The sequence below is a fragment of the Mauremys reevesii genome, linkage group 3, assembly GCF_016161935.1.
Source record: "Mauremys reevesii isolate NIE-2019 linkage group 3, ASM1616193v1, whole genome shotgun sequence".
NCBI lineage: Eukaryota > Metazoa > Chordata > Testudines > Geoemydidae > Mauremys > Mauremys reevesii.
In genome coordinates, this window is record NC_052625.1 from 14,933,059 (window position 1) to 14,959,901 (window position 26,843).

The 26,843-nt window shown below is 43.0% G+C and overlaps 1 protein-coding gene across 10 annotated transcripts in view; it reads left to right on the top strand.

Moving 5' to 3' along the window:
- Nucleotides 1-26,843, top strand: part of EHBP1 (EH domain binding protein 1) — a 330,844-nt gene that overhangs the window by 156,383 nt on the left and 147,618 nt on the right. For all 10 annotated transcript variants that reach the window (XM_039528959.1, XM_039528958.1, XM_039528957.1 and 7 more), the window contains 2 exons: nt 3,180-3,432; nt 10,402-10,588. In XM_039528959.1, the coding sequence (XP_039384893.1) occupies nt 3,180-3,432; nt 10,402-10,588 (440 nt within the window). The remainder of the gene's footprint in view (nt 1-3,179; nt 3,433-10,401; nt 10,589-26,843) is intronic.

The following is a 26,843-nucleotide window of genomic DNA, read 5'->3' on the forward strand; positions in this document are numbered from 1 at the left end:
TACACTGAGTTGCAACATATGAGCGATTTCACATACTGCATTGTTAAAAGACTCTTGCTTGACCTAGGTACAATACTTTGTTGTTTTGAAATACAGTTTCAGCAGTAGCTCTGGATTCCTTTGCTTTTGTCAATTTACCTTTAGCATTATGATAATGTGCCTTTCTCTATTTGAATCCAGTTAGACAGAACTATTTAAAAACTATTTAAAAAATTTCTTCTAAGCCAAAACTTTGTTACTGCACATTACTAACGGGAGACTTAACCAGTTTACATAGCACACTTCCTTTTTAGCTTTATGTAGGATTAGTAACATCCGTACATCCCTGATTTATTTTTTTTACTGTAATTACATTAAACTCTAAGATTTTGATTAATTAGTTAATGTTTGTAGAGTGCTTTGAAAATGTAGAGGACTATATAAGTGCTAAGTATTGTCACTAGTGCTTGATTGTTTAGAAGTCTAAAAATAACTTTGTTTTAAGCACCCCTTTTTTTGTGTCTCATCCATTTTTTTAACCCAGGGCATCAATTATCTTTATTCAATTCTCATTTTAAACACCAGCCTTTAATTTGGAGCAATGTAAATGCTTTCTGAAAATGTAAAGATGGCTAAATCTATTAACTACTGAATACAGTAGAGCTAAATTTAACTACTGTATATGTTACTTCCTTTTGTGTTAGATTGCATTGGTTTTACTCAAGGGAAAATAGATTGCAGATCACATGAGATTTTTAACAGGATTTTGGTATGTAAAGTGCCTGAATAATCATTGGTAGTTGGAAACACTCCATAATTAAGAGGTATAGAATATAGTAATAAATGTCATATATATTCACCAGAACCTGCGGCGCAATTTGGTAAAGTCCATTTTTTGTGCTGTTGATCTCGTCATTAATCATACAAGTGTGCTTATCTTCCCTGTACCCATCTTCAGTTTAAATAAGGCTGGTACAGTTATGATCTGTAGGTCTCATTCCTTTATTGTGGGAAATACATAGTTAATCCCTTTTTATTCTTACCTCTTGTGACAGTAGCAGTATTGCAGAGTGGACAAATGAGCTCTCTCTTCTGAGACAGACAGCAGTAAAGGGCCTGTAACAAAGTATGCTCTTATAACTCTTGGAATTCAGATGTGAAAGTTTCACTGGCTCAAGGAACAGGAGTCCTGAGATTCTTCCTAAAATGAGATCTCTCAAGCTCCTTACATGTAGCTCTCATGGTGGTTAAGTCCATAAATGGCTATTAACCAGGATGGGTAAGGAATGGTGTCCCTAGCCTCTGTTTGTCAGAGGATGGAGATGGATGGCAGGAGAGAGATCACTTGATCATTGCCTGTTAGGTTCACTCCCTCTGGGGCACCTGGCATTGGCCACTGTCGGTAGACAGATACTGGGCTCGATGGACCTTTGGTCTGACCCGGTACGGCCGTTCTTATGTTCAAGTAGGATGAACCGGGGCTGAGACTGAGGTCCCATTGCACTTGCCACTATAGAAATGTACAGGACACAGTCCTTGCCCAAACACTTTGTAATCTAATTTAAGACAAGTCACAAGTGAGTGTGACTAAAAATAGGAGCAAAGTGGAAATGAGACTAAAGTTAAACAGTAATACATTCCTGTGGTCGTAGGCTTGCTGTGTGCACAACTTGATGGTTCATCCTGGTAACCTCAGAAAATTCAGGTCTTATCTACGGTGCGGATTTAACTTGACTCCAGCCATCAGCGTGCAAATCCCCAACATAAATTGGGTAAATCTCTGTAAGCCACAGTTTACACCAGTGCAGTTTACACTGGTTTCAAGTGGGAATAAGCTCCAAGTAGCAGCTTTGCTTGTCTATACTGGCTTGTCATCAGTGGCTGTACTGGGGCAAATCCCAAGTGTGGACAAGGCCCTTTTGGGGATCTTTGGGCTCTAGTGCCATATAAATAATCTATTATGTTCAACTCAATAATTTCAAAGCTCAAAAAATAAAGGGCACTTCTCATCATGAATAAACTGTGAACCATTATTGCAAATAAAATTTTTAGTTAAAACTGCTAGTAAAGATCATATTTGCATGGGGTTAGTACTCACTTTCTTGCAATAATGCCATCTTGTCAGAGCAGGTGGTAAGATGAACTCCTGACCATTTATAATTGCAAGAATAGTGGGGTTAGTCCTGACACATTTCAGTGTGGTTAACATTCTCTGTCTATATATGTTTTTATATTGTTCCAGTCACAAAGATATCTGCCAACAATCTCCCTGTCATTTCTGGTGCTGGAAAAAATTGTATAGAGTAGCTGGCTATAAATCCCAAACTATGTATTATTAATCTGATTGTGTATCTCTTTAAGGATAATAAATGCTTTTCCAGTGTTACTAGATCACATGTTTTAAATAAGACATGGAGGGGTCCCAATCCCTGCCACCATCATTAAGGGCTTTCAAAATGTCATTTCATTAAGGAAATCTTTATAAATTATAAGAGTACAAAGAAGCATTTAAAGCATTATTGTTGGGACCTGAATAACCTAATTGGGAAAATCCGTTAAAAGAAAATCACATCTATTGAGATCCTATTTACATGAGTGAATGAGGGACAAATGACTCATGTGGCTGAAAGAAGTTTTGGATGAGTGGGAAGCTTCTCAAAGGGTGTGTCTACACTGCAGTTAGACACCCATGACTGGCCTGTGCCAGCTGACTCCAGCTCGGGCTAAGGGGCTGTTCTATTGCAATATAGATGTTCGGACTCCAGCTGTGGCTCAAGCTCTGGGGACCCTCCCACCTTGCAAGATCCTAGATCCTAGGCTCCAGCAGAAGCCCAAACGTCTACACTGCAATTAAACAGCCCCTTAGCCTGAGTCCTGTGAGCCCGAGTCAGCTGCCATGGGCCAGGTGCAAGTTTTTAATTGCAGTGTGGACATACCCAAAGTGTTAATATCCTCCTTCCCCGCCCCTCAGGGGACATTACCTTTCACAGCTTATTTTTGGCTAAACAAGGTCACACTGTAAATAAAGCATCAACATTCACTTCAAGGCGGAGATCTTAGATTCGAAGTTTCAGTTCAGAGCAAGGTATTACAAGGCAAACTTTTATTCATAAGCCCCTGAAGATACTGTATAAAGATGTGCTAAAATAGTTTTGAATTTATTCTATATTAAATAATCTTTTTCAAAATGCTTTTTATAGACCACAATACTGAAACAGCTTCATCTTCAAAACCAGAAGACTCTTACTATAGCGATAATTATAATCCCTTTAAAGAGGAAGGTGCTCCAGAGTACTTGAACCCATTTGATGAGCCAGATCCTGAACCTGAAATGTTTGTAACTGTCAAAGATTTTCCTCCACAACCTGCAAAAAGGAAAAATGTAAGACCGGTGGACATGAGTAAATACCTCTATGCAGATACTTCTAAAACTGAAGAGGAAGAGTTAGATGAGTAAGTATAATATTTGTAATATTTCATCTTGAAGCAATCTTAAAGTATGAGTGGGATTGTTGGCATAATCTCAAAGTATAAATGGATTTAACCACAGTGGTTCTTGCCCACATACACAGGACAGAATTCATCAATCTCCCAAGCACGTTGACAGGATCTGTGGGGGCGTTTTTCTGCATGTACCTTAGGAAAGATTTTGCCTTTCTCAGCAACACTGAGTAATTTCAAGTGAGGTAGAGAGGGAGGATTGATGGGCCTTGGGCCTTCCTGTCTTTTCGCTTTTGTTTTTTTCTTAAAACAAAATATGTTTACTCTTAATGAAAGTGAGAGTTCTTGGGATGAGTGCACTTTGGGGGAACTGATAGATCTGGGAATCTGCATAGCAAATGTTGAATCATTGGGAACCCCATAAAGACAGCAACTACTTGAAAGGATGAAAGAGAAACACCCTGTTCACTTCCTTGGAATTTGTTTTTAATAATTCTTCATCACTGACCATTCTAAAGTCAAGGTTGGATGGTTTTTATCTAAAAGATCTGCTCTAGGAATTATTTTGGGGGATGTGGCTCTGGCCTGTGATATACAGGAGGTCAGACTAGATGACCACAATGGTCCCTTCTGGCCTTGGAGAACCCTATCTAAATTTTTATAAAACATTGTTTGGCTGTCTTATAGTCTAATAATGAAGCAGAATAGGGTGTGAGGGCATTTTGCAATAACCAGGCAATTCAGGATGATTGAAAGCACAAACGTAAGGTGTGCTTGTGTCTTTAATCACCTTAAGAGTATGGTTATTACTCAGCAACCGCACTACCCATGCAAGGATTTATGGTGATTATACATGAGCAATTTTACAGACTACAACTGTAATTAACTTTTAATTGTAAAGACCTCGATGAGATTTATTATGGCATGACACTTGCATGGCTCTTATATTTAATAGTAACAGGTGTCATGTTTTCATCCTCATGTTTGCTCTGTTTATAGCTGTATTCTAGGAAACTGAAGAAGTTCCATGCACACTGATAGAAATGTGTATAGGACCCCGGGGTTCATTTTCTCTTAAGTTCTGTGAATTTTTGTGTTTTAGTTTTGTTGGGTTTTTGTTGTGCTTTGTTTTTGTTCTGCTGTGAAAAATTGGCATTAGGGAATGCTTTCTCTGCCAGCTCCATTCAGTGTTGGGGCGGGGAGGGGGGGAAGAGTTGGTTTTCTGAACAAACGGCACTGGCTGCTGTATCTTCCCAGACCAAGAGTATGATTGCACTGTTGACAGTGACACTAGACATTCCTGATCACTCACTGGTCGGGGGCGTCTGAAAGGGGAAATATTTAATATACATCTACAAAGGGATGGGGACGGAGAACAGCAAAGACTGAGGAAGAGAAGAAGAGAGGAAAGAGACAAAGGTGACAATGGAGTGGCAAGTGAAGGATTTTTTCTTTATTTTACTTACACCCACATCCCGATCGTAAACAAATCTGTGCCAAACAGGCCACTGCAGTGTTTTAAAAGGCAGGCTTGTTCTTCCTTCCTGTCTTTGAGATTGTGGATTTCAGTAGCTCTTTGTTACAGCAGCTTTTGTTTTGTTTTAATTTTGTATTTTTCAAGTCTCTTGGGTGGATTTACAGTCCCTATTTGCTTTATTTTCTTAATGGAAGGTAAATACGAACCCCCCCAAGGATAAATGTTACCCAAACCTAAGCTGGCCTGTATTTTCATTATTAAAATGGAGGGTGAAGCGGTTAAATAGCATAGTAAATTAGACTTTTACATCATAGTCACCACTGGAGACCCTTCCTACTTCTTCACAGGTTCCTAAGGAGGTAAAGCCTTGGAAAAGTTGTGGGGACAGTTTATTAAATGTATGTAGTTGAATGGGGGCAAGGGAGACGTTAGCAGTTCTGCATTGTGGATTGTTATGACATAAGGCCTGTTTAGGAACATAGGGATTGGTATACTGGGTTAGACCAGTGGTCCATCTAGATCAGTATCCTTTGCCAGGTAGCAACAATCACCAGATGCTTCTGTGGAAAATGGAAGAAACCCCATGAAAAACAGTTATTGAATGATGAGTATATAGGGGAAGCTTTTCCTCATTCCTGTAAGTTAGTGGTTTGCCTGTGCCCTGAAGCCTGAGAGTTTATTCCCCTTTGTACATTTTGTATTCTGTCGAATGTGACTGTGGATATCCTTATCTATATAAATCGGTGACCCTTTTTTTAATCCCTGCTAAGTTTTAGGCCTCAGTGGCACGGTATGGTGACAGGTATGCACTGTGTAAAATGTATTTCCTTTTCGCAGTTTTCAAATGTGTTTCCTTTCATTTTGTTGAATGTCCCCTTGTACTTTTTTTTTTATTATAAAAAAGGACAATTAGGAGCACCTGATTTACTCTCCTCTATACCCTTCATTATCTTATAGATCTCTATCATGTTCCTTCTTTCTTGTCTCTTCTCTAACTGGTCCTAACCTTTTCAATCTCTCTTCATACAGAAGTCTCTCCATGTCTCTAATAATTTTCATCGCCCGTCTCTGGATGCTCCTATTTCTGCTACTGTATATCTATTTTAAGATGGGGTGACCAGACCTAAACACATGTTGAAGACATGGGCAAACCATTGACTTGTATAATGGCATTATAAAACTTTCAGTAATATTTTCTGTATCACTCTTTATACATCCTGTCATTCTGTTTGCATTTTTGAGCAGCAATGAGCAGATCCTTTCATTGAGAGTGGTTTTGAGAGTAATAGGAGGGCTACATGGCAAATAGAAGGATCCCAAAGGACATTTCCCTTCCTCACTTAAAAAGCAATGCATTTTTACCCTTGCATTTAAAGGGGTTTTGTGTTTGGGTTTTTTTTTTTTTTTGCAGTATGCTTCATGAATCATTCTCTATTCCTCTTGCTGTGTTCATGTTAAATTTGATGCTCACTACCAAGAATAAGGATGAGAAAACTTTTAAAATCGGGTGCCTGGTCCCATTATCCTTTCAAGAGGGCTGAGCATGGATTTTGGACTCAGTCTTGTAGACAAGATGAAATAAATGCTTTTTTAAATATTAGAACTATCATTATGAGAGGATAGTAGGCAGGAATGGGAACTGGAATGTGACTGGGGACTTGCTTCTGTAGGGCCAATGACATAATAGCAATCTAACTTTTTTTAACTAAAAGTTCATGCCATTAGGTATCTTCAGTGCGAGGCCCGGGTTCCATTTTGATCAAGCCCTATACTAAACTCTGACCATAGCTCTGGATATCTCTCATGCCTAAGAAAAGTGATAGCTAAATGTAAAATTACTTAGCACTGGGATCTGGGATTTTTTTTAAGTTAAATACCAATGCAAAATGTCCTTAACATTGGAAAATCCTAATGGAATAAGTTAGACTAATAAGCATGACTTAGTGTACTTAAATCAGGAAATCTGTTTAAAGGCATGTATAGCCCTATGCATAACTCTGCTACTTGAGTGCCCTGAGAGTTGATTTCTAATCCCAGGTCTGCTGGGTAAGCTTGGGCAAAGTACATAACACCTCTATGCCTTATTTTCTCTATTGGTAAAAATATTTACTTAAGATGGTTCCCTTAATGGAGACTTGCTTCATTGATGATTGCAAAGTACACTGATATCGTCAGAATATGTATGTAAATGCAAAATATTTATCATCATAAGTATATTGCGGTAGCAATGCTACAGCTTACATGTTCTATTAAGGATATTCTGCTATCAGGAAATTCAAAACAAATCTCTTGTGGGTTGAAATTTTGGTCATAGCTCAAAGAGAGAAGTGTTTGCAAAGTTTGAATAAAGTTAATTTGTCCATTTTTTAAATTTTAGGCAAGCACCAAAAATTACTTGTGCCTTTTTTAAAATGCACTCAAAGTTTTTTTTTTTTTTTTAAATCAAAATTGGCCAGTGGCTAGTCCTTAATAAAGAATAGTGCTTTACTAAGTTAAATAAAGTTAAGCATTTGAAAATTGCATAAGTACGCACCTCCTTAAATTGCACTCTTTTATAGCCTCTTCTTTTAATTCTATTTCATTTGGAATTTAGTTCTTCTTTCAATAAAATGATTTTCATTAGCCAGTAATACCAGCCCAAAATATATTGAATAGCTCAAAATAAAAAATGTAAGTTATTTTCAAATCAAATGATTTGGTTCCATACTTTCTATTCTCATTAACCAGACTGAATTAATGGAGGGCACTATAGTTGATGAAAGTTGCAACTATGTTTTCTAACGTCTTGAAGTTGATTGATAAAGTAGAGAAGCAGTGTTGATGACTACTGATTGCTGAGATGTTTGCTGGGTGCCTTATCTTGTGATGGACAGTTCAGCTTCTCTCTAGATAAATTCAATTATAACCGTTGGTTATATAATATAGTTGAAGCACAGACTGCATGAGCCAATTAATATCTTCCAACGAGGATTCATTCAGCCAGATTTTGCCTGGTCTTGCTCACCAGGCAACCAAACATGAGCCAAATTCTGCTGTTACAAATCTGTAAATCTGAAGTAAATCCATTGACTTCAAAACTTGGGTTTTACATTATAATTTACCATTAGAAATCTAGCCTGTTTCATGCTTCTAATATTTTAGGAATCTTATCAAAATTAACAGTTCAAAGAAACTTTTAGGACTGGTTTTAAAATTAAGTGAAAAGTGTAACGTCAATGTGTTCTGCCTTTAATATACATGGAATGTACATACAGCCTATGTTTAAAGCAAATTCTAAACAAGCCTGTAACTTAATTGTAGGCCTTGCTTCTTGGTAAATGTGTTGTGGTAAAAGGCTTTATTTAAGGGCAGGAATGTAAGAAAATTAATTTTAAAATGTGGTTCCACCCAGCTCTCAGATTTCTTTACTCCCATTAATCTGAACTTTTTACTCACTGCAAATGAATATTAACTTCTTAGAAAAGTCCCAGTGCACATAATTTCTGTAATTCTAAGTAAGGGAGTAGAGGATCAGCTAGGTCATTGTCAAAACATGCTGCATTTGCTGGCTAGTCAGAAGACTAAATTACGGAACTAAAGAAAACATTGTGATCTCCTATAAACATATTGTTCTTCACTCTTTATCTTTTTTTCATTTTTATCTTTACCTTCCTTTGAACTCTGTAATGTTTGAAGACAGCTCAACAAGGTTGTCAGCAAAATTAGAACAATTGACAGGTACTGTTCAGTCTTCGGTTCCAAACCGAATACCGTCCATTTTCCTCCTCCTCCCCTGGAGTATGTCCATCCTTTTTTTGTTTAAACAGTTATTTTGACATCACCCTTAGCTTTGATTTCACCAGTGTTTTTTGCATTTGATGAGTGCTGAAGTGAGAACACCTCAAAGATGCCTTCAGTCAGCAGACTAGTTATTTTAGTCTTGATCTCTCCTTTCACTTGGGTATCTAGATCTTTCTCTGTAATAAACAGCAGGAGTCCCACAGTAAGGTGAGCTTCATGCACCAAGCCTGTTGTTGAATGGTTGTTTTAGTTTCTTCCTCCCTTCTCCACATTCCCACAGATGTGTTTACTAAACTTCACCCTTCCGGAGTAGACGTATTCTCTGTGGAGTAACACAACAATTGCTTTCTTCTGCTCACTGATAAAGAAGAAAGGGGCAAAACTGCATCAAAGTCATTTCTAAATTGAGGAAAATATTTTAAAACTAAAATATTCTTAGAGGGTTTTTTGTTTTTAAAGTGAAATAGGAAAGGAGATGGAGTGCTAAATCAGCTATTAGTGAAGAATACGTATTATAATAGTTCAATTTTTAAAGTTTCAGTTGTCTAAAAACTGCCCACCACTTTGGTTCTCTAGCACTGAGAGGAAAATTCTGACTGGATAGGGGTGCTTCACTTCTTACCTAATGCGGGATACAATATTGTTTCCGTCTAAAAATGAATTCAAGGGACTGAGGCTATTTATTTTTGATGTGTTGCACTTCATCTAATTGTATGTAGGTCTGTCTTTTGGGAATTTGTTATGTCACTGCATGAGCACAGAGTTCAGCAAATTATACATATATAGAGATTTATTTATCTTACTGGGAAAGTGTAGAGTAGTAAAGGATGGAATAATGGATCAGATAATTATTTTTATAAGTGGAGGTCTGTTGTCGGACATATTGAAAAGAATGGAAAATGAGAGAGAGTGAATAAATTAGCTTGATAAAGAGAAGGTTCCCTTATTAGATACAATATTGCTATCTATTTTATATGCTGAGAGTAAATACATTAAATGCTTAGGAGAAGCTCTTGTATTATCAGCTGACATAAGAATCATTGGAGACCTGGCTAAAAAGCGTGAATGCTAAGAAAGTGCTTATTTTATTTAGCATAGAGAGAGAGAGAGAGACTGTAAATGGTGCAGCTGTGGTGATAGTGCATCAGACTGCACATGAACATGTTTGGCTGGGTTTCTTTAAAGATGTTTAGCCAAATAATGTGCAAAACAATTTATAGCTATTTATCTATGCAAACAACATTAGCCATTATTTTCCTGTGCTGTTTTGTGCTCCATTGAGTGTTCTCAGAATTATGTGATGGCTGTTTGTGATTGAAATGAAAATGTACTTAACTTTGACTGTATACACAGTGAGGCCAAGATTTTCGAACATAGGGTATCTAAAGTTGGGCTCCAAAATCCACATTTAGTTATCTAAATAAAAGTCTCTACATTCTCAAAGTTGTTTAGCACCTCCAGCATCCATCAACTTCAATGAGACTTATGGGTGCCCAGCCACTTTTCTATAGGCAGCTAAATATGGACTTAGGAACCTAGCTTTAGATACTCAGTTTTGCAAATGCTGGCCTAAAGCAATTGCTGGCTGTACATAATTCACTCATCAGTCTTTTTAAAACAAAAAAAAAAAGGCAGCAACAGCACAATCAAAACAATCAACTATTATTTTTGTTTTGAAAGTGCAAAGAGATAGCAAAGAAATATGTTTCCCTTCTTTTAATTAGATCAAATCCATTTTATGAACCAAAATCAAGCCCTGCTTTAAATAATCAAGTTACTCCACTGCAAGAAGCAGAAAAGATGAAAAGAAAGGCTCCTGCACCACCAGTCTTCTCACCAAAGACAGAGACAGGAATGAGTGAGAATATGTCAGCTGTTCCTGCAGTGAAGGAGCTTTCTTCTTCTCCTAAGGTAGGTTTTTCATAACCAAATGTTGTGATTGCTGATTAAAGTACCTCTCTGTGTATTGTATGCATCTTCTTACTACAAGTCATCTTAAAAACTATGTACCTAAATAAGGTGCACCCTCACTCCCTTATTCGTCCACTCACTCACTCACGTATGTATATTGAGAGACCAGTGGTAGAGCTACTTGTTGACAGCAGTGACAACTACGATGTCAAAGAGGAAAGGGGCTTCTGGTAACAAATATTCCAGGACAGTTCTGTGCAATGAGAGGGAAGAAAATCAAGTTGTACAGTACTTTGGATTGATCTATTATAATGGCACTAACGCTAAGAATATTGTAGGCTGCAGTGTACAGACTAGGTATTTTTATGGTGTAACAGCCGACTCATTTAAGAATGAATTGCATCTTCTGTAAATCAGCAGTTACTACTCTTTGTGCAGCTGTAATAGCCTGAGCATTTCATATCATGATTTTTTACATCAAAGGGAGCCTTTTATTATTGCGTGTGTATATACTTGTTGGGTGGGGAAGAGATGGAAGAAAGCTTTCTACCTCTCTGACACAGCACCAAGCCCAGGATCTCAATTTTAAACCTACTACCATCCTTCAGGCCCTGTGTTGTAGCAAACACCATTCCATTTAAGAGTTGAATGGGATTCCTTGTCTTATCTATCAAACCACTGCTTAATTAGTCAGATTGGTTGCTGATGTCTTTGGCCCCCAGGGGCTGATCTTGCTGTCTCCTCAGCACTCAGTCAAAGGAAAGAGTCTCAGGCCTGATCTACACTAGCAACTTAGGTCAACATAAGCTGCCTTGCATCCACCTACTTGTCCAAGGATCTACACTTAAATTTGTCTCCCACTGATATCAGTGCCCCGTTATGCCGACATAGTACCACCACCTGCTTGAGCGGCACTGGGCATGGTCGATGTACTGAGGTCGATGTTGCACAAATGTAGACACTGTGTTACTTATGTCGACCCTAACAGTCCACCAGCAGCTGGCCCTCAATGCTTGATTCTGCCTCAATGCTTGACCAGAAGGCTCCCCCTCTCCTCTAAACCCCTGTAAATTCTTGAAATGCCATTTCCTGATTGTCCAGCTTGGTGAGCACATTGGTGAGCTCTCCTTTGTTATGTGCAACTGACCATGCTGGCTACACACTCCACACGTGCTCTGACGGGGAGTGGACAGTAGATATTGGATCTCCTGGGCCTGTGGTGAGAAGAGATTGTACAAGCACAGCTACAGATCCAAGCATAGATATCTATGAGCAGATTGCCTGGGAGATGCAGGAGAAGCAGTATGACAGAGACTGGCAGCAGTGCCACCTGAAAACAAAGGAACTGCATCAGGCATATCAGAAGGCCGAGATGCCAACAGTTGATCTGGTGCCAAGCTGCAGACCTGTTGCTTTGACAAAGAGCTGCATGCTGTACTTGGTGGAGAACTTACCACCATGGATACCTCTGAGGAGCCCAAGCCACAGGCCCCTGGCATGATCAGAAAGGAGGATGGGGGACATGCAACCAAGGGATCCAGCTATGCTGTGAGCCAGGACCTGTTTGAGACTCCACCGCAGTGCAGTCAATGCCAGCAGTCGAACACGGGCGAGCTCGATGCAGGGGGAGGAAATTTGGGTAAGTGTGTAATTGTATTTCCCATTCCAATGATGTACTGATGGTGCCCCTAACTTAATAAGACACAGCTATTGACTTTTAATTAATGTATCCATGCTAGAAGAGAGAGCAGTGCAACAAAGAGAGGTAGCATTGTTATTTACCTATCATTCCCCTGTAGAGTTAGGCAATGGGAACCATTGTTTATGAATACAGGGATGTCCCTTGAATCCTCCTGCGAAATCTCAAAGAAACTTTCATGGGGGTTCTCTGCAATCCTCTCCAAAAATTTTCTAAAGGGGGGGAGAGGGGCAGCCTTATGTCTTCCTCAGTGGTAGGACACGTTCCTATGCCAGTCAGCAATAACTTTGTCAGGCACCATTGCATACTCAGGCTAGCAGCATATGGGCCAAGTGGCTTCTGGACACCAGAAGCAGCTGTGCTGTCTGTGCCTTCGTTACCTGCGGGAGTGAAAAAATCACCATCACCTGCGGAAAACGGTGCCAGTATTCAGTGCTAATGCCCTGTACTCATAGTCAGGGCTTTGGAGCAGAGTCTGGAGCTGGAGCGCGGAGCAGCTCCGGAGCAGTGGAGCTGCAGGTTTTTGCCTGGAGCTGGAGCGGAGCCGGAGCACAGCTCCAAAGCCCTGCTCATAGTTTCATGCAGCCAAGCAATTCCCTCCTCATTCCCCTCACCCCTGCCAGGCGCGTACTCACCATGGCTGGTGCTGTGAGTGGCACCGTGCACAAGCTCTCCGAAGCAGAATAGTCAATGAGCATGTCTTATTTAAAACTCTACGGGAGCAAGGGAAGGGAGTTCTAAAGTTTAACTTTCACTATGCAGTGTGACTATATTGAGAGTGGTACCTCTGTGTTTTATCGGAAGCTGCTGCCATTGTGGCCTTGAGGGGTTTCCCCCTCCACGCCTAGGGAACATCTGAACCAGATAAGGAGGACTTGGGAAAGAAGAGGACTTGGGATGGCATGTTCCATGAGACCCTGCAAGCCAGTGCTGCGTCAGACCGTGAGCAAAGAGCCTGGAGGGTGAACATTGAAGTGAACTGGAGAAGGAATGAGTGGAATGGAGAAAGGCCCAAGAGTCCCAGCAGGAAAAGGAGAGCGAAATGCAAAGGACATAATGGGGCTTCTCCAGCAGCAAACACAGAGGCTTCACTCTTGTGGACCTACTGGTCAAACAATCACAGGCTCGCCTCCCTTTGCCGTCCATGGAAAACAGCATTACAGCACCTTCCTACACCCCCCCCTTCAACATTCCACATGGTATCAGGGGCCACATCCCTCCCCTACACACCACCCCAGGGGACATTAAGGACAACCACAGCGTCACATACACTGACCTGTAAAAGCCACAGTTCCTGTATGTGTAGGTAAAATGGACATGAATGTTCTTTCCCGTTGTTCTGTTCCATTAACTTAATGTATTTGCTTTTAAATTGCGCAGATTTTTCTTTGCACTGGTTTTGTTACTGAATAAAATTATTTTCAGTAATAATTAAATATTATTAATAATTAAATAATTAAACTTTATTAGTTCCCAACATAGGCTGCAGAGTGTCTAGCACAGGGGTAGGCAATCACTCTGATTTAAGGTTTTGCGTGCCAGTAATACATTTTAACATTTTTTTAGAAGGTCTCTCTCAGTCTATAGTCTATAACTAAACTATTTTCATATGTAAAGGAAACAAGGTTTTCAAAATGTTTAAGAAGCTTCATTTAAAATTAAATTAAAATGCTGATCTTACGCCGCTGGCCCGCTCAGTCCGCTGCCAGCCTGGGGTTCTGTTCACCTAGGCCGGCAGCAGGCTGAGTGGGACTGGCGGCCGGGACCCCAGCTGGCAAGGGGCCGGTAGCCAGAACCCCAGACTGGCAGTGGGCTTAGCGGGACCCGCAGCCGAGACACCAGACCGGCAGCAGGCTGAGTGGCTCAGCCCGCTGCTGGTCTGGGGTCCCAGCCCTGCCCACATAGAGTGGGTACCTACCTGCTCCCTGGTTCTGGCCCATTCTCTTCCTCTCTCTGCACTGAGCTTAGGGTGGGAGTGCACTGAGCACAAGGCTGGGGGTGAAGGAGCAGGCTGGGGGTTGGGATATAGGGTCTGGCCAGGAGCTGGAATGAGGGAGGGGGCTCAGGGTTGGGGCAGAAGGTTTGGGTGTGGGGCACTTACCTGGGCAGCTCCCATTTGGTGCGAGGGGTGCAGGTGGGAATGTGGGGGGAGGGCGGTGCAGGAGCTCCCATTTGGTGCTCAGGGTGGGGGTGGGTATGTGTGGGGGTGCAGGAGTCAGGGCAGGAGGCTGGGTGTGTGTGAGGAGGGTGCAGGAGTCAGGATAGAGGGCATGTGAGGAGGGTGCAGGAGTCAGGGCATGGAGTGTGGGGGGGCTGGGTATGTGTGGGGTGCTGGAGTCAGGGCTGAGGTCATGGGGGAGTGCAGGGGGCAGGGCTGAGTGTGTGTGTGAGGGGGGTGCAGGGATCAGGGCAGGGGCTTGGGAGATGTGGGGGGGGGGGTTAGGGCGGGGAGCAGGGTGGGAGTTGGGACTCCTGGGCTCCGGGAAGGGGCCGGTGTCTGACACTCAGGGGAGGAGTGCTGGGAGCGAGGACTCTAGATTCCTAGGTTTCCAGCTGGGCTCTAGTTGTTCGAGGGGATGGGGGGCAGACGGAGAGTAGGGCTCTGGACTCCTGGGTTCTGCCCTCAGTGCTGGAGGGGAGCGGGGTCCAGTGACCTGGGGTGAGGAAAGAGGCGCGACCCAGCTGTTCCCAGGGTCCAGCAGACAGCGAGTCGCAGCCCCTAGGCTCAGGTTCGGGTTGTGGGACGCGGCCTGCCCCAGTACAGAGCCGAGCTCATCCCAGCACTGGGTCTCCAACCCCGGGGCAGCCTGCCTGAGTCCAGAGAGTGGGGCCGGCCATGCTCGGGGCAGGCAGGCGCATGGCACAGCTGGGACCCAGAACCCTTCCCCACTTACAGGCCTTGCAACTCCTGTGGTGCCAGGTCCCTCTTCCTGCCCCCACTGGCGGGGCCGCCTCCAGGTCAGACTCTGCGGACACTAGGTAGCAGTATGGACACGCTAACCCAGAAACACAACCTGCCGCCGGAAGTGACGGAGGTCAGGAAAGCATGTGCAAATGTCAGCAGGAGGGGTGGAGAAGAGTGGGCCAGGCTGGGCAGGATTTTTAATGGCACGCTGCTGCCTGCCGGGGTCCCAGCCGCTGGCCTGGGTTCAGCAGCGGGCTGAGCGGGGCTGGCGGCCGGGACCCCGGCAGGCAGCAGCGTGCCATTAAAAATTGGCTCGCATGCCGTCTTTGGCACATGTGCCATAGGTTGCCGACCTAGTCTATTAGTTCTGAAAGCACCCTCTTGTTACTGAACGCTGTGACACAATTCATAGGATCAGTGACAATCAGTGTAATAATCATAAATGTACACCAAGCACCACACAATTTCTAACAGGCCCCCAAACTGCAGGGTTAAGTAGAGCACAGTACATCACCGTGCATTACTGTGGCTCAGTGTTAAAATGCTCTTCCAAAGCCTCCCTGCGCCGTATAGATCTGTGTTGAACTCTTCTAATAGCCTTTGTGTCTGGCTGTTCAGACTTAGCAGACAGCTGCTTCACCTCCACCCGGGCAGCAGCTTTCCCCTCTTTACTTCATAGGTATTATGCAGGACACAGCAGGCAGCTCTACCCATTGGGATTTTTTTTTTTTAAACTGAGATCCAGTCTTATGAGTAAACGATGCCAGTGTCTCCCTTCAGTTACCAACAGTGCATTCAGCTGTCATTCTGCACCTGGTGAGCCAGTAGTTGCATCTTTCCTTGCTGCTGTCATGCTGGCCAGTGTACAGCTTCATGAGCAATGGGTAGGCTGGGTCTCCCAAGATCACAATTGGCATATCAGCACCACCAATGGTAATCTGCCTCTTGGGAAAGAAAATCGTTGCTTGTAGCATTCTCTGTTCTTAAAGATGCAAACATCATGCACCTTCCCTGACCAGCCCACATTGATATCGATGGAGCATACCTGGTGATCCACCAGTGCTTGAATAACCACGGAAAAGTAGCCCTTTCTGTTGATCTCCTCTGTGGCAAGGGGATTTGGTGCCAAAATAGGATAGGCATGCTGTCTGTTGCTTCATCGCAGTTCAGGAACCCCATTGCTGCAGATCCATCCACTGTGTCCTGCACATTGCCGAGAGTCACAGTCCTGCATAGCAGAAGACTATTAATGGCTCTGCACACTTGCATGACAATGGTCCCCACGGTGAATTTTCCAAGTCCAAAATGGTTTCCCACTAACTGGTCACAAATGGGCATTGCAAGTTTCCAAAGTGCAATGTCTACTCACTTCTCCACTGTCAGCACAGCTCTCATGGTGCCCAGTGCTGAAGGGCTGGGCCAAAGTCAGCACATAGATCGAGGAATTTGGCCATGCGCATCTGAAAATTCTGTGGCCACTGCTCATCATTCCAAACCTGCATTGTGATGTGATCCTACCAGTCAGCACTCGTTTATTGGGCCCAGAAGCGGCACTCCACTGTCTGCAGTGTTCTGTGAATGCCAACAGCAACCTTGAATTCCTTCTCACTGTGTCCCACAGCAATCTGTTCTCCAAGAAATTGTCATGTACCCAGCTGATTCGATTCTTCTTATAGCTCTACAAATACTGGAGGATCATATGTCCTGTGCTTGCAAAGCTCCCGACAATAGTGGGGAGCTGTGCAGGCTCCATGCTTCTGTCAGCGATGGCAGACAGCAAGGAGGGATGTGCAGGTTCGTGTACAGTTATCAGGGCAATGGAGCATCTGCAGTAGCACGATACCTGCAGTTATTTGTGGTATAACCAGGACCCAGAGAATCCAAGAAAGGGATTTCCACTGATGGCATATTATCCCTTTGCTCCTGAATACAGACTTCACTGAAACACTTTTCCTACCCCGTATTCTTTTATAGACTGCCATTAAAAAACAATGAAATTAAATACAAACTATTTTGGTATTTGGCAAAAGCAAAGAACTTCTTTGTATAACAAATAATCATTATACTGTAGTGCCTAGAGGCTCCAACTGAGATCAGGCCCCATTGAGCTAAATGATGTACATATACATATTCAGATACAGTCTCTGCTCCAAAGAGCTAAACATCTAAATAGACGAGACAGAAAAAATATTAACCTCATTTTTACAGATGATAACAGAAACACAGAGAAATTATGGCCAAGATTTCAAAAAAGCAGACTTTAACAACCTCAGAGAATTGGTAGGTAAGGTTCCACGGGAAGAAAATCTAAGGGAAAAAGGAGTTCAGGAGAGCTGGCAGTTTTTCAAGGAGATAATATTAAAGGCACAACTGCAAACTATCCCAATGCTTAGGAAAAACAGGAAGAATAGTAAGAGGCCAATATGGCTTCATCAGGAGCTTTTTAATTACCTGAAAATCAGAAAGGAATCCTATAAACAGAAGTAATATGAACAAATTGCTGAGGAGGAATGCAAAAGAATACCACAAGCGTGTAGGGACAAAAAGAGTAAGGCACAAAATGAGTTACCCCAGCAAGGGACATAAAAGGCAATAAGAAGTGATTCTTTAAATACATTAGGAGCAAGAGAAAGATGAAGGAAAGTGTAGGTCCTCTACTTAGCAGGGAAGGAGAGCACATAATTGATGATATCAAGAAGGCTGAAGTGTTTAATTTTGCTTCAGTCTTCACTAAATAGGTAAATGACGATCAGATACTCAACATAATATTAACAGCAAGAAGAAAGAAATGCAAGCTGAAATAGGGAACAGGTTAAAGAATATTTAGATAAGTTAAATGTATTCAAGTTGGTAGGGCCTGATGAAGTTCATCATAGGGTACTTAAGAAACTAGGTGAAGCAATCTTGAAACAATTAGCAAGTATTGTTGAGAATTCATGGAGAACCGGTGACGTCCCAGGCCATGTCTATACTTACGACTAGATCGGCATTCCTGTGATCGATGCAGCAGTGTCAATTTTAGCAGGTCTGGAGAAGACCCACTAAGTCGATGGCAGAGCACAGAGCACTCTCCCATTGCCTTCTGTACTCCAAATCCCTGGGGAGAAGCGTAAAGTATGTTGGTGGGAGAGTGCGGTGGTGACATCGCTGTAAGTCGACCAAAGTAGCATAACTTAGAGTAGTTATCAATGGTAGGTGATAGCGTAACTTAGAGTAGTTATCAGTGGTAGGTGATAGCGTAACTTAGAGTAGTTATCAGTAGTTCACTGTCATACTGGGAGGGTGTATCTAGTGCGGTCCCCAGGGGTCAGTCCTGGTGCAAGTACTAGTCAATATTTTCATTAATGACTTGGATAATAGAGGGGAGAGAATACTTGTAAAATTTGCAGATGACACCAAGCTAGGAGAGGTTGTAAGGTTTGGAGGACAGGATTTGAATGCAAAATGACCTTGACAAATTGGAGAATTGGTCTGAAACTAACAAGATTAAATTCAGTGAAGACGAGTGGAAAGTACTACAGTTAGGAAGGATAAATCAAATGCACAAATACAAAATGGCTGCTGTGTGACTTTGTAACTCTGGCCAGGTCACACTGTGATTTTTCTTTTCCATGGGAGTCTTTCAGAGTCCTTCAGTACCAGTAGTGTCAGGCAATCCTCATGCTCTTTGACCTGACCGTCACTCCCGCAGTGACTCAAGCTGTCTTCTTGTTCACTGCCTCATGCAGTGGCACTCTGCAGTGGAGGGTAAGGGAACCCAGGCCAACCTTCTACGCTGGGTTCCAGCTCAGAGCCCAGTAACAAGCAGTTACGGTCTGCAGATATACCAGCCTGCTCTTGGCCTTGGACTGCTTCTTACTATGCTTCTCCAAGCTTTTTATTCTCCAGCCTTCTCTCTTTGGCTACTAGGTAAACCCTTTCTCAGGGGTTCCTATCCCTGCCCCCCTTCCTTCTCCCTTACCTTAGGGGAAAAGATTACAGGTTAGCACTGTTGCCAGCCTCCTGGCTTTATAGAAGCCCCACTTGTTCCCTCACAGGTGAGCTGCCTTCTAATTAGTGCCCTCCACACCACTTAAATCTCCCCATTTGCAGCTTAATTAGCTGATTGGGCCCATCTGGCCTAATTCAACTCTTTCAGAGCCAGTGTGGGGAGCACATCCCTATCACAGTGCCTAATGATGGATTTAGAAGCCTAAATTTAGCCTAAAGCCTGTTTTTGAAAATCTTGGCAACAGTGATTTTCCCCAGGCCACAAAGGAAATCTGGGCAGAGCTGAGAAACTAAACCAGATCTCTCAAGTCCCAGTCATTTGCCTTAACTACCAGACCATCGTTCTTGCACTGCTTTTTTGCACATGTGTTAATATTCTTGCACCATTCTGAGCAGTGGTTGATTTGGGGCTCTTAAAACACATCTGTTTCCCTTGTTGAAGAAAGAGTGGTGTCAGAGCATCAAGTATGGCATAATTTGTTCTTACATTAGGTACATGTTCTTATCTACTATATGCACGTGAGTCCCGTTAACTATTAAACCAAGATAGACCCAATTGCACCTTGGCCACACTAGAAACTCCACCTCAGTCACCCTGAGCTGCCACCATGAATATCTGCCTTTGTCGTCGGTGTCTCTCCAGATCTCCAACTCTCCTCCCAACTTCCACAAAATCTCCTCCTCCTGGCTGCCTTAATGAGGAGCCAGACAAACAGCAGCATGTCCACAGGTCCATCACATTGCACTCTGCAGAACTGTTGCTGCTCAGCAAATTCATTACAATGTGTTGTGTCTAGATATAGCAGTACATGATAGGTGGAGCTGGTAGTGATTCCTTAAGGTTATGTCTACATTACGGGTGAGGGTTGTGATCCCCAGCTCATGTAGACATACTCATGCTAGCTCTCGTCTGATCTAACACACTAACAAGTGTGACTGCTGAAGCCCAGACAGTGTCAGCATGGGCTAGCGGCCCTGAGTACAAACTCACTTCAACCCCCATGGATACATACACTGTTGTCTGTGATACTGCAGCTGTGCTACTATATATAGTGTGCTAGTTCAGATGGGAGTATGAATACGTTTGTGCGAGATGGGAATCAGACCCCAGCTTGAAGCATAGACATGTCCTTACTTAAGACATGTCCTTACCTGACACTTCCTATTATGAAGACCCTATTTTCAGTTGCTTATAATTTTGCCAACCTTTAACCCATTTTGGCTGAAATTTTCTATGCTGGGTGTCTGTCTCAGGATGTTGGGGTTTTTTTGTTGTTTTTATTGCTTCAGCAAAAATAATTCAGTCATTTCTGAAAAGGAGATTGGGGAAATACATTGGTTTGCCCATATTTTTTTTTTAAAAAAATCTTACAACCTTTTCTTTGAACAGCTGTAGCTTCACTGTGGTTTTGGACAAAAAAATTGAAATTTGGCAAGTGCTTGGCCTTTATGTCAAGAATATAGCTTGTGCTGTTTTTGTTAAACAGCACAAGCTGGCCAAGCTAGAAGCCTTTGAAAAATCACACGTTGCACATGCTCAGTAGAAGCTTATTATTTGGCATCTAAATTCTCCAAAGATTTTGTCTGTCCTGGGCATGTCCCTGCCCAAGGTTGCAACCCTGTGATTGCTGCTTCTGATTGCTGTGGGGCCCAGTGGCACTGAGCACCAGAACTGAGATCTGGGGGATTCTCCTGTGCCTTCAGTGGTCTCCCTCTGGCACCCAGGCTGCTTAGGGGAGGAATCAGTCTGAGTGGAGTCCAGAGAGGACAATAGCTGGACTGAGGGTGGAGGGTTGTGTGTGAGTAGATGGGCAGGGGGTGGTGATAGAAGTCATAGTTTGGGATAAGGAGTCTGAGGAGGAGAGGCTGGGGGTGGGGAGACTGGGATTGGGAGCCAGTTGAGGAGAAGAACTGAGACAGGCTGAGGAGCTATGGGTGAAGGGAAACAGGAAGTGGATGGGCAAGAAATTTGGGACAGTGTGCCCACGGGAGAGATTGGGAGCCGGGGGGGACGGGACACCTGAGATTGGCTGAGGAGCCAAAGGGAGGTGACTGGGACTGGCTAATGAAGGATCCTGAGGCAAGTAGCTTGAGAGGAAGACTAGGATGAAGAGCCTGGGGAAGGAGCCTGGACTGGGAGACAGGATGCAGGAAAGATTGGGGTCAGACAAGGAGCCAGCAGAGAGAGACTGGGACTGTGATGAGGCGCTTGGGTTAATGGAGACTAGGACTGGCTAGGCGAGGAGGCTGGGACAAGGAGCCAGGAAGAGAGTGTGGTAAAGACAGGACGGGGACAGCAATAGGCTGTGGGGGACAAAGGCAGAGGTGTCAGGCCCGGGAATACAGTGGAAGAAGTGTCTGACCACTAGAGTGCACACTCCTCCAGAGCCTGAAATGGATCCCAAGGTTCCTGAGCTTCAGAACGCCTCTGCTGTCAGCAAATAACAGTGAAAACCCTCTTGCAAAATGTCTCTCTCTTATCCTCTGTTCGGCCAGCCACTAGAGAGGTAACCTACTACTGCTTTCGGATACTCCATTAGCTCAACTGCCAGACACCTGTGTTGTAGATTTAAAGGTCCAGCTGTGCTGATGACCCCATGTGAATGTCTATGTGATTCTGCATGATGGAATGTTTCTTTTTGCAGTTTGTTTTTTTAAAAAACCTAGGAAATTACACACACAAATCAACATTAAATTTTGGTGTTTTAAGTTTAAAAGGGGTCGGGGGGAGGGGAGAGGAAGAGTTATCATTTAATTAAAGAGTGTCATAATGCATATATCCAACGGGGCCAAACTAACGTTGTATAGCAACCTTAATCCAGGCATTTCCTTAACTTTTAGTGCTTGACTTTGCAACCTTGATGTTCTTTTAACAGTTTGTTGTGTGTAATATGGAAATTTCACATCACGCACTGTTCTAAAACTAATGCGTAGATACACTGAAATTTAAGGAAGCAGCCTTAACTCACAATAATTTTGTTGGTGTAATTTTTAGTATCTGAGTAGCAGTGGAACAACTGCAATGTGAAACCATGACATTGGGAGCAGGGTGTTGTTGTTTTCTTTGGGGGGGGGTGTTCTTGAATCATTGATAGGGTGATATGATATTCAGAACGTACTTAGTTTGAAGTATTTTTCAATATGAACTTTTTTACATTATTGCAACCCGTACTCTGTATTATTTATACTTCTGTAACAAAGGTGATTACAATTCTGAAAGTATCCTTTTAGCAGGTCTATCTCCTTGCTTGTACTTTTACATTCTACGTTATTCACAAAGCTAGAATAGCGTAACTTAGGTCGACTTACTAAGGCCTGGTCTACACTACAAGTTTATTTCGAATTTAGCAGTGTTAAACCAATTAACCCTGCACCCGTCCACACAACAAAGCCCTTTATTTCAATATAAAGGGCTCTTAATATCGATATCGGTACTCCACCCCGACGAGGGGAGTAGCGCTGAAATTGGTATTGCCATTTTGAATTAGGGTTAGTGTGGCCGCAATTCGACAGTATTGGCCTCCGGGCGCTATCCCACAGTGCACCATTGTGACTGCTCTGGACAGCAATCAGAACTCGGATGCACTGGCCGGGTAGACAGGAAAAGCCCCGCGAACTTTTGAATTTCATTTCCTGTTTGCCCAGCATGGAGCGCTGATCAGCACAGGTGACCATGCAGTCCCAGAATCAAAAAAGAGCTCCAGCATGGACTGTACGGGAGATACTGAATCTGATCTCTGTATGGGGAGATGAATCTGTTCTATCAGAACTCCGTTCCAATAGACGAAATGCCAAAACATTTGAAAAGATCTCCAAGGCTATGATGGACAGAGGCCACAACAGGGACTCAATACAGTGCTGCGTGAAACTTAAGGAGCTGAGACAAGCATAGCAGAAAGCCAAAGAATCAAATGGACGCTCATGGAGGGAGGGATGACTGTACCTATCCTACAGTTCCCGCACTCTCTGAAAACCTTTTGAATTCTTGGCTGAGCTCCCAAAGTCTGAGGGGTCAAAGACATTGTCACGGGTGGTTCAGGGTATATGTCGTCTCCCTCCTCCCCTTTCCCCCCTCCCCCGTGAAAGCAAAGGGAAAAAAATCCTTTCTCACCTTTTTTCAATGTCACCATATGTCTACTGGATGCTGCTGGCAGCCACGGTGCTGCAGCGCTACACAGCAGCATCCCCTTGCGGACGGCAGACGGTACAGTAGGACTGGTATCTGTCATCATCGTCCCGTGGCTCCTGGATGGCCTCGGTGAGGTCGGCCGGGGGCTCCTGGGCAAAAATGGGAATGATTCCCAGGTCATTCTCTTCTTTAAGCTTTGTCTAATGGAGATTCACTCCTGCCTGGAATATCATAGCAGCTGGAGGCTGCCCTCCCCTCCCTCTTTGATCTCTGCTTTCAGAGGCAATAAAGTCAATGTTGCTTCTTATTCATGCATTCTTTATTACTTCATCACACAAATGGGGGGATAATTGCCACGGTAGCCCAGGAGTGGTGGGGGAGGAGGGAAGCAACGGGTGGCGCTCCCTAGAATGGCATGCAGCTCATCATTTCTGCGGGATGTCTGCGGCTCTGACCCAGAGCGGCCATTTGTCTCTGGTTCTTTAGTAGGCTTGCCTGATATTCTAGGCAGGACTGACTCTCCATTAGACAAAACTTAAAGAAGGGAATGACCTCGGGAGTCATTCCCATTTTTGTTCATGCGCCCCCGACCAACCTCACTGAGGCCGGCCAGGAGCACCCATGACAGCAGCAGATGGTACAGTGTGACTGGTAACCGTCATTGTCAACTTGCAAGGCAGCAGACGGTACAGTAGGGCTGGTAATCGTCTCTGCTAACTTGCAAAGGCAAGGGGATGCTGTTGTGTAGCGCTGCAGTACCGCATCTGTTAGCAACATCCAGTAGACATACGGTGACAGTGAAAAAAGGCTGAACGGGCTCCCTGGTTGCCGTGCTATGGCGTCTGCCCGGACAATCCAGGGAAAAGGGCGCGAAATGATTCTGTCGTTGCTTTCACGGAGGGAGGATTGAGTGACAACATTTACCCAGAATCACCTGCGACAAATTTTTGGCCCCATCAGGCATTGGGATCTCAACCCAGAATTCCAATGGGCGGGGGAGACTGCGGGAACTATGGGATAGCTACTCACAGTGCAACGCTCCGGAAGTCGACGCTAGCCTCAGTACATAGACGCACATTGCCAAATTAATGTGCTTAGTGTGTCCGTGTGCACTCAACTTTATACAATCTGTTTCCAAATATAGGTTTCTGTAAAATCGGAATAATCCCATAGTGTAGACATACCCTAAGTGTTAAAAAAGTGGAAAAGTTAGATATTCTGGCTTATAAAGTAGAAAGTACAGCTGCAGTTAACTTCTTTGTTTTCATAGAAAATAATTGCAGACATTAATAGATAATCTTAAAACTGCTTATGAAGCATAAATATTGCTTTAGACCTTTCTGAGGATTTTAAAGAAGAATCATAGAATTGTAGGACTGGAAGGGATCTCAAGAGATCTTCTAGTTCAGTCCCCTGCATTCAAGGCAGGACTAAATAGACCATCCCTGACAGATATTTGTCTAACCTGCTCTTAAAAATCTCCAATTATGGAGATTCCACAACCTCCCTAGGCAATTTATTCCAGTGTTTAACTACCATGACAGTTTGGAAGTTTTTCCTAATTTCCAGCCTAAACCACCCTTGTTGCAATTTAAGCCCATTGCTTCTTGTCCTAGTCTCAAAGGTTGAGGAGAACAATTTTTCTCCTTCCTCCTTCTAACAACCTTTTATGTACTTGATCACTGTTATCATGTTCCTCCTTCAGTCTTCTCTTCCCCAAACTAAACAATCCCAGTTTTTTCAATCTTCCCTCATAGGTCATGTTTATTAAACCCTTAATGATTTTTGTTGCTCTTCTCTGGACTCTCTTCAATTTGTCCACATCCTTCCTGAAATGTGGTGCCCAGAACTGGACACAATACTCCAATTGAGGCCTAATCAGTGCATAGTAGAGAGGAAGAATTCCTGCTAATACATCCCAGAATTATGTTTGCTCCCCCCCCCCCCCCACACACACAGTGTTATACTGTTGACTCATATTTATTTTGGAATCCACTAGGACCCATCCCCCCCCCCCCCCGATCCCTTTCCGCAGTACTCCTTCCTAGGCAGTCATTTCCCATTTTGTATGTCTGCAACTGATTGTTCATTCGTAAGTGGAGCACTTTGCATTTGTCCTTATTGAATTTCATCCTATTTATTTAAGACCATTTCCCCAGTTTATCCAGATCACGTTGAATGTTGATCCTATCCTCCCAAGCATTTGCAGCCCCTCCAACTTCATATCATCCGCAAACTTTAAAAATGTACTCTACATGCCATTATCTAAATCATTGTTGAAATATTGAACAGAAGAAGACGACTGAAGAAAATTCAATAGACGCTGCTGCAAATTTTATGAAGGAGCAATTGTAACTGGTTTTTCTTCTATGTGTTAGAAAAGTTAATCAGATTCCTTGGTCACATAAAGCTACAAATGATGACATGCCAAATATATATAGATCTAAAAAGTTTAAGAGTATTGGGTGGAAATTGCCCCTAAAAGATTTCTTGGATATGTGAGAGGTACATATTCAGGATACAGTTTCCAAAGACTTTTAACTGTTACCCATCAAAATGACATGGAGGTTTTGAAAGCAATCCTGAAGCACAATTTTCAGCATGGAGCATCTAAGAATGAGATTTCCCTAAACCTGCTTACATCCAGAAATTAAAACTTCTACAGTGTGATCTGGTCCCAAAGTGCCTAAGTCCGATTTTCAACTGTAATTAACCTTGTAGTGTGGGCAGCTGAGTTAGTAGAAATACTTTCATGTGCATTCAGTTCTGTTTACTACAACGCAATCCATCTTGAACCCGGGACTTCAGCATTGCCCAAGCACTAGGCGAAGGTGTTTTTACCCTGAAGGGCCATGTGGCTTCACACATTTGGCTTTTGTAACTTATTTGAACATGTAACAGAGGCATTTAGTGTGCTAATGAAGGAAACTGGAAGAACAACATGGATTTCAGCACATCAGCAAACTTGGACGTCTATCAATTGAAAATTGGCTTAAGCTAGAAACAACTAAGTGGATTGCCAGGGTAGAAGGGCTTGATGAGTTTCTCTGTAAACGTGCCTATGTGTCTAACTCTGCTAATTTTTAACGCACTTATGTGGGTTTTGTGATATACTGAAAACGGAGGCATATTTTTAGAAAGGGCCTGGAGTCATGTCCAGGGTTAACTACCTGAACAGACATCCCTGAAAATCAAGCTCCCTGTACTTATCTTCTTCAAAGATACATGTTGTAATAGATCCCCATTCTTTAGGTCAGTGCTCCTAACATGAAAGGAGGCAGGAAACTCCAGTAACCAGGATTTGAATGGCAGCATCACACGGTTCCTACTATAGAAATTCCTAAACCTCCTGAGATGATGTGAAGAATCTGTCTATGTACCGCTTACAAATTTTGTTTAGTTTTATGCAATTTCAGTATCACTGAATGCCTTAATGAATAGTGAGTCAGCTGTGAGCTGACAAGGGTATCACCCGCTCTGTCTGGAAGAAGCTACAGAACAACCAGAAGAAGTTATTAAGGTGAACAACTGC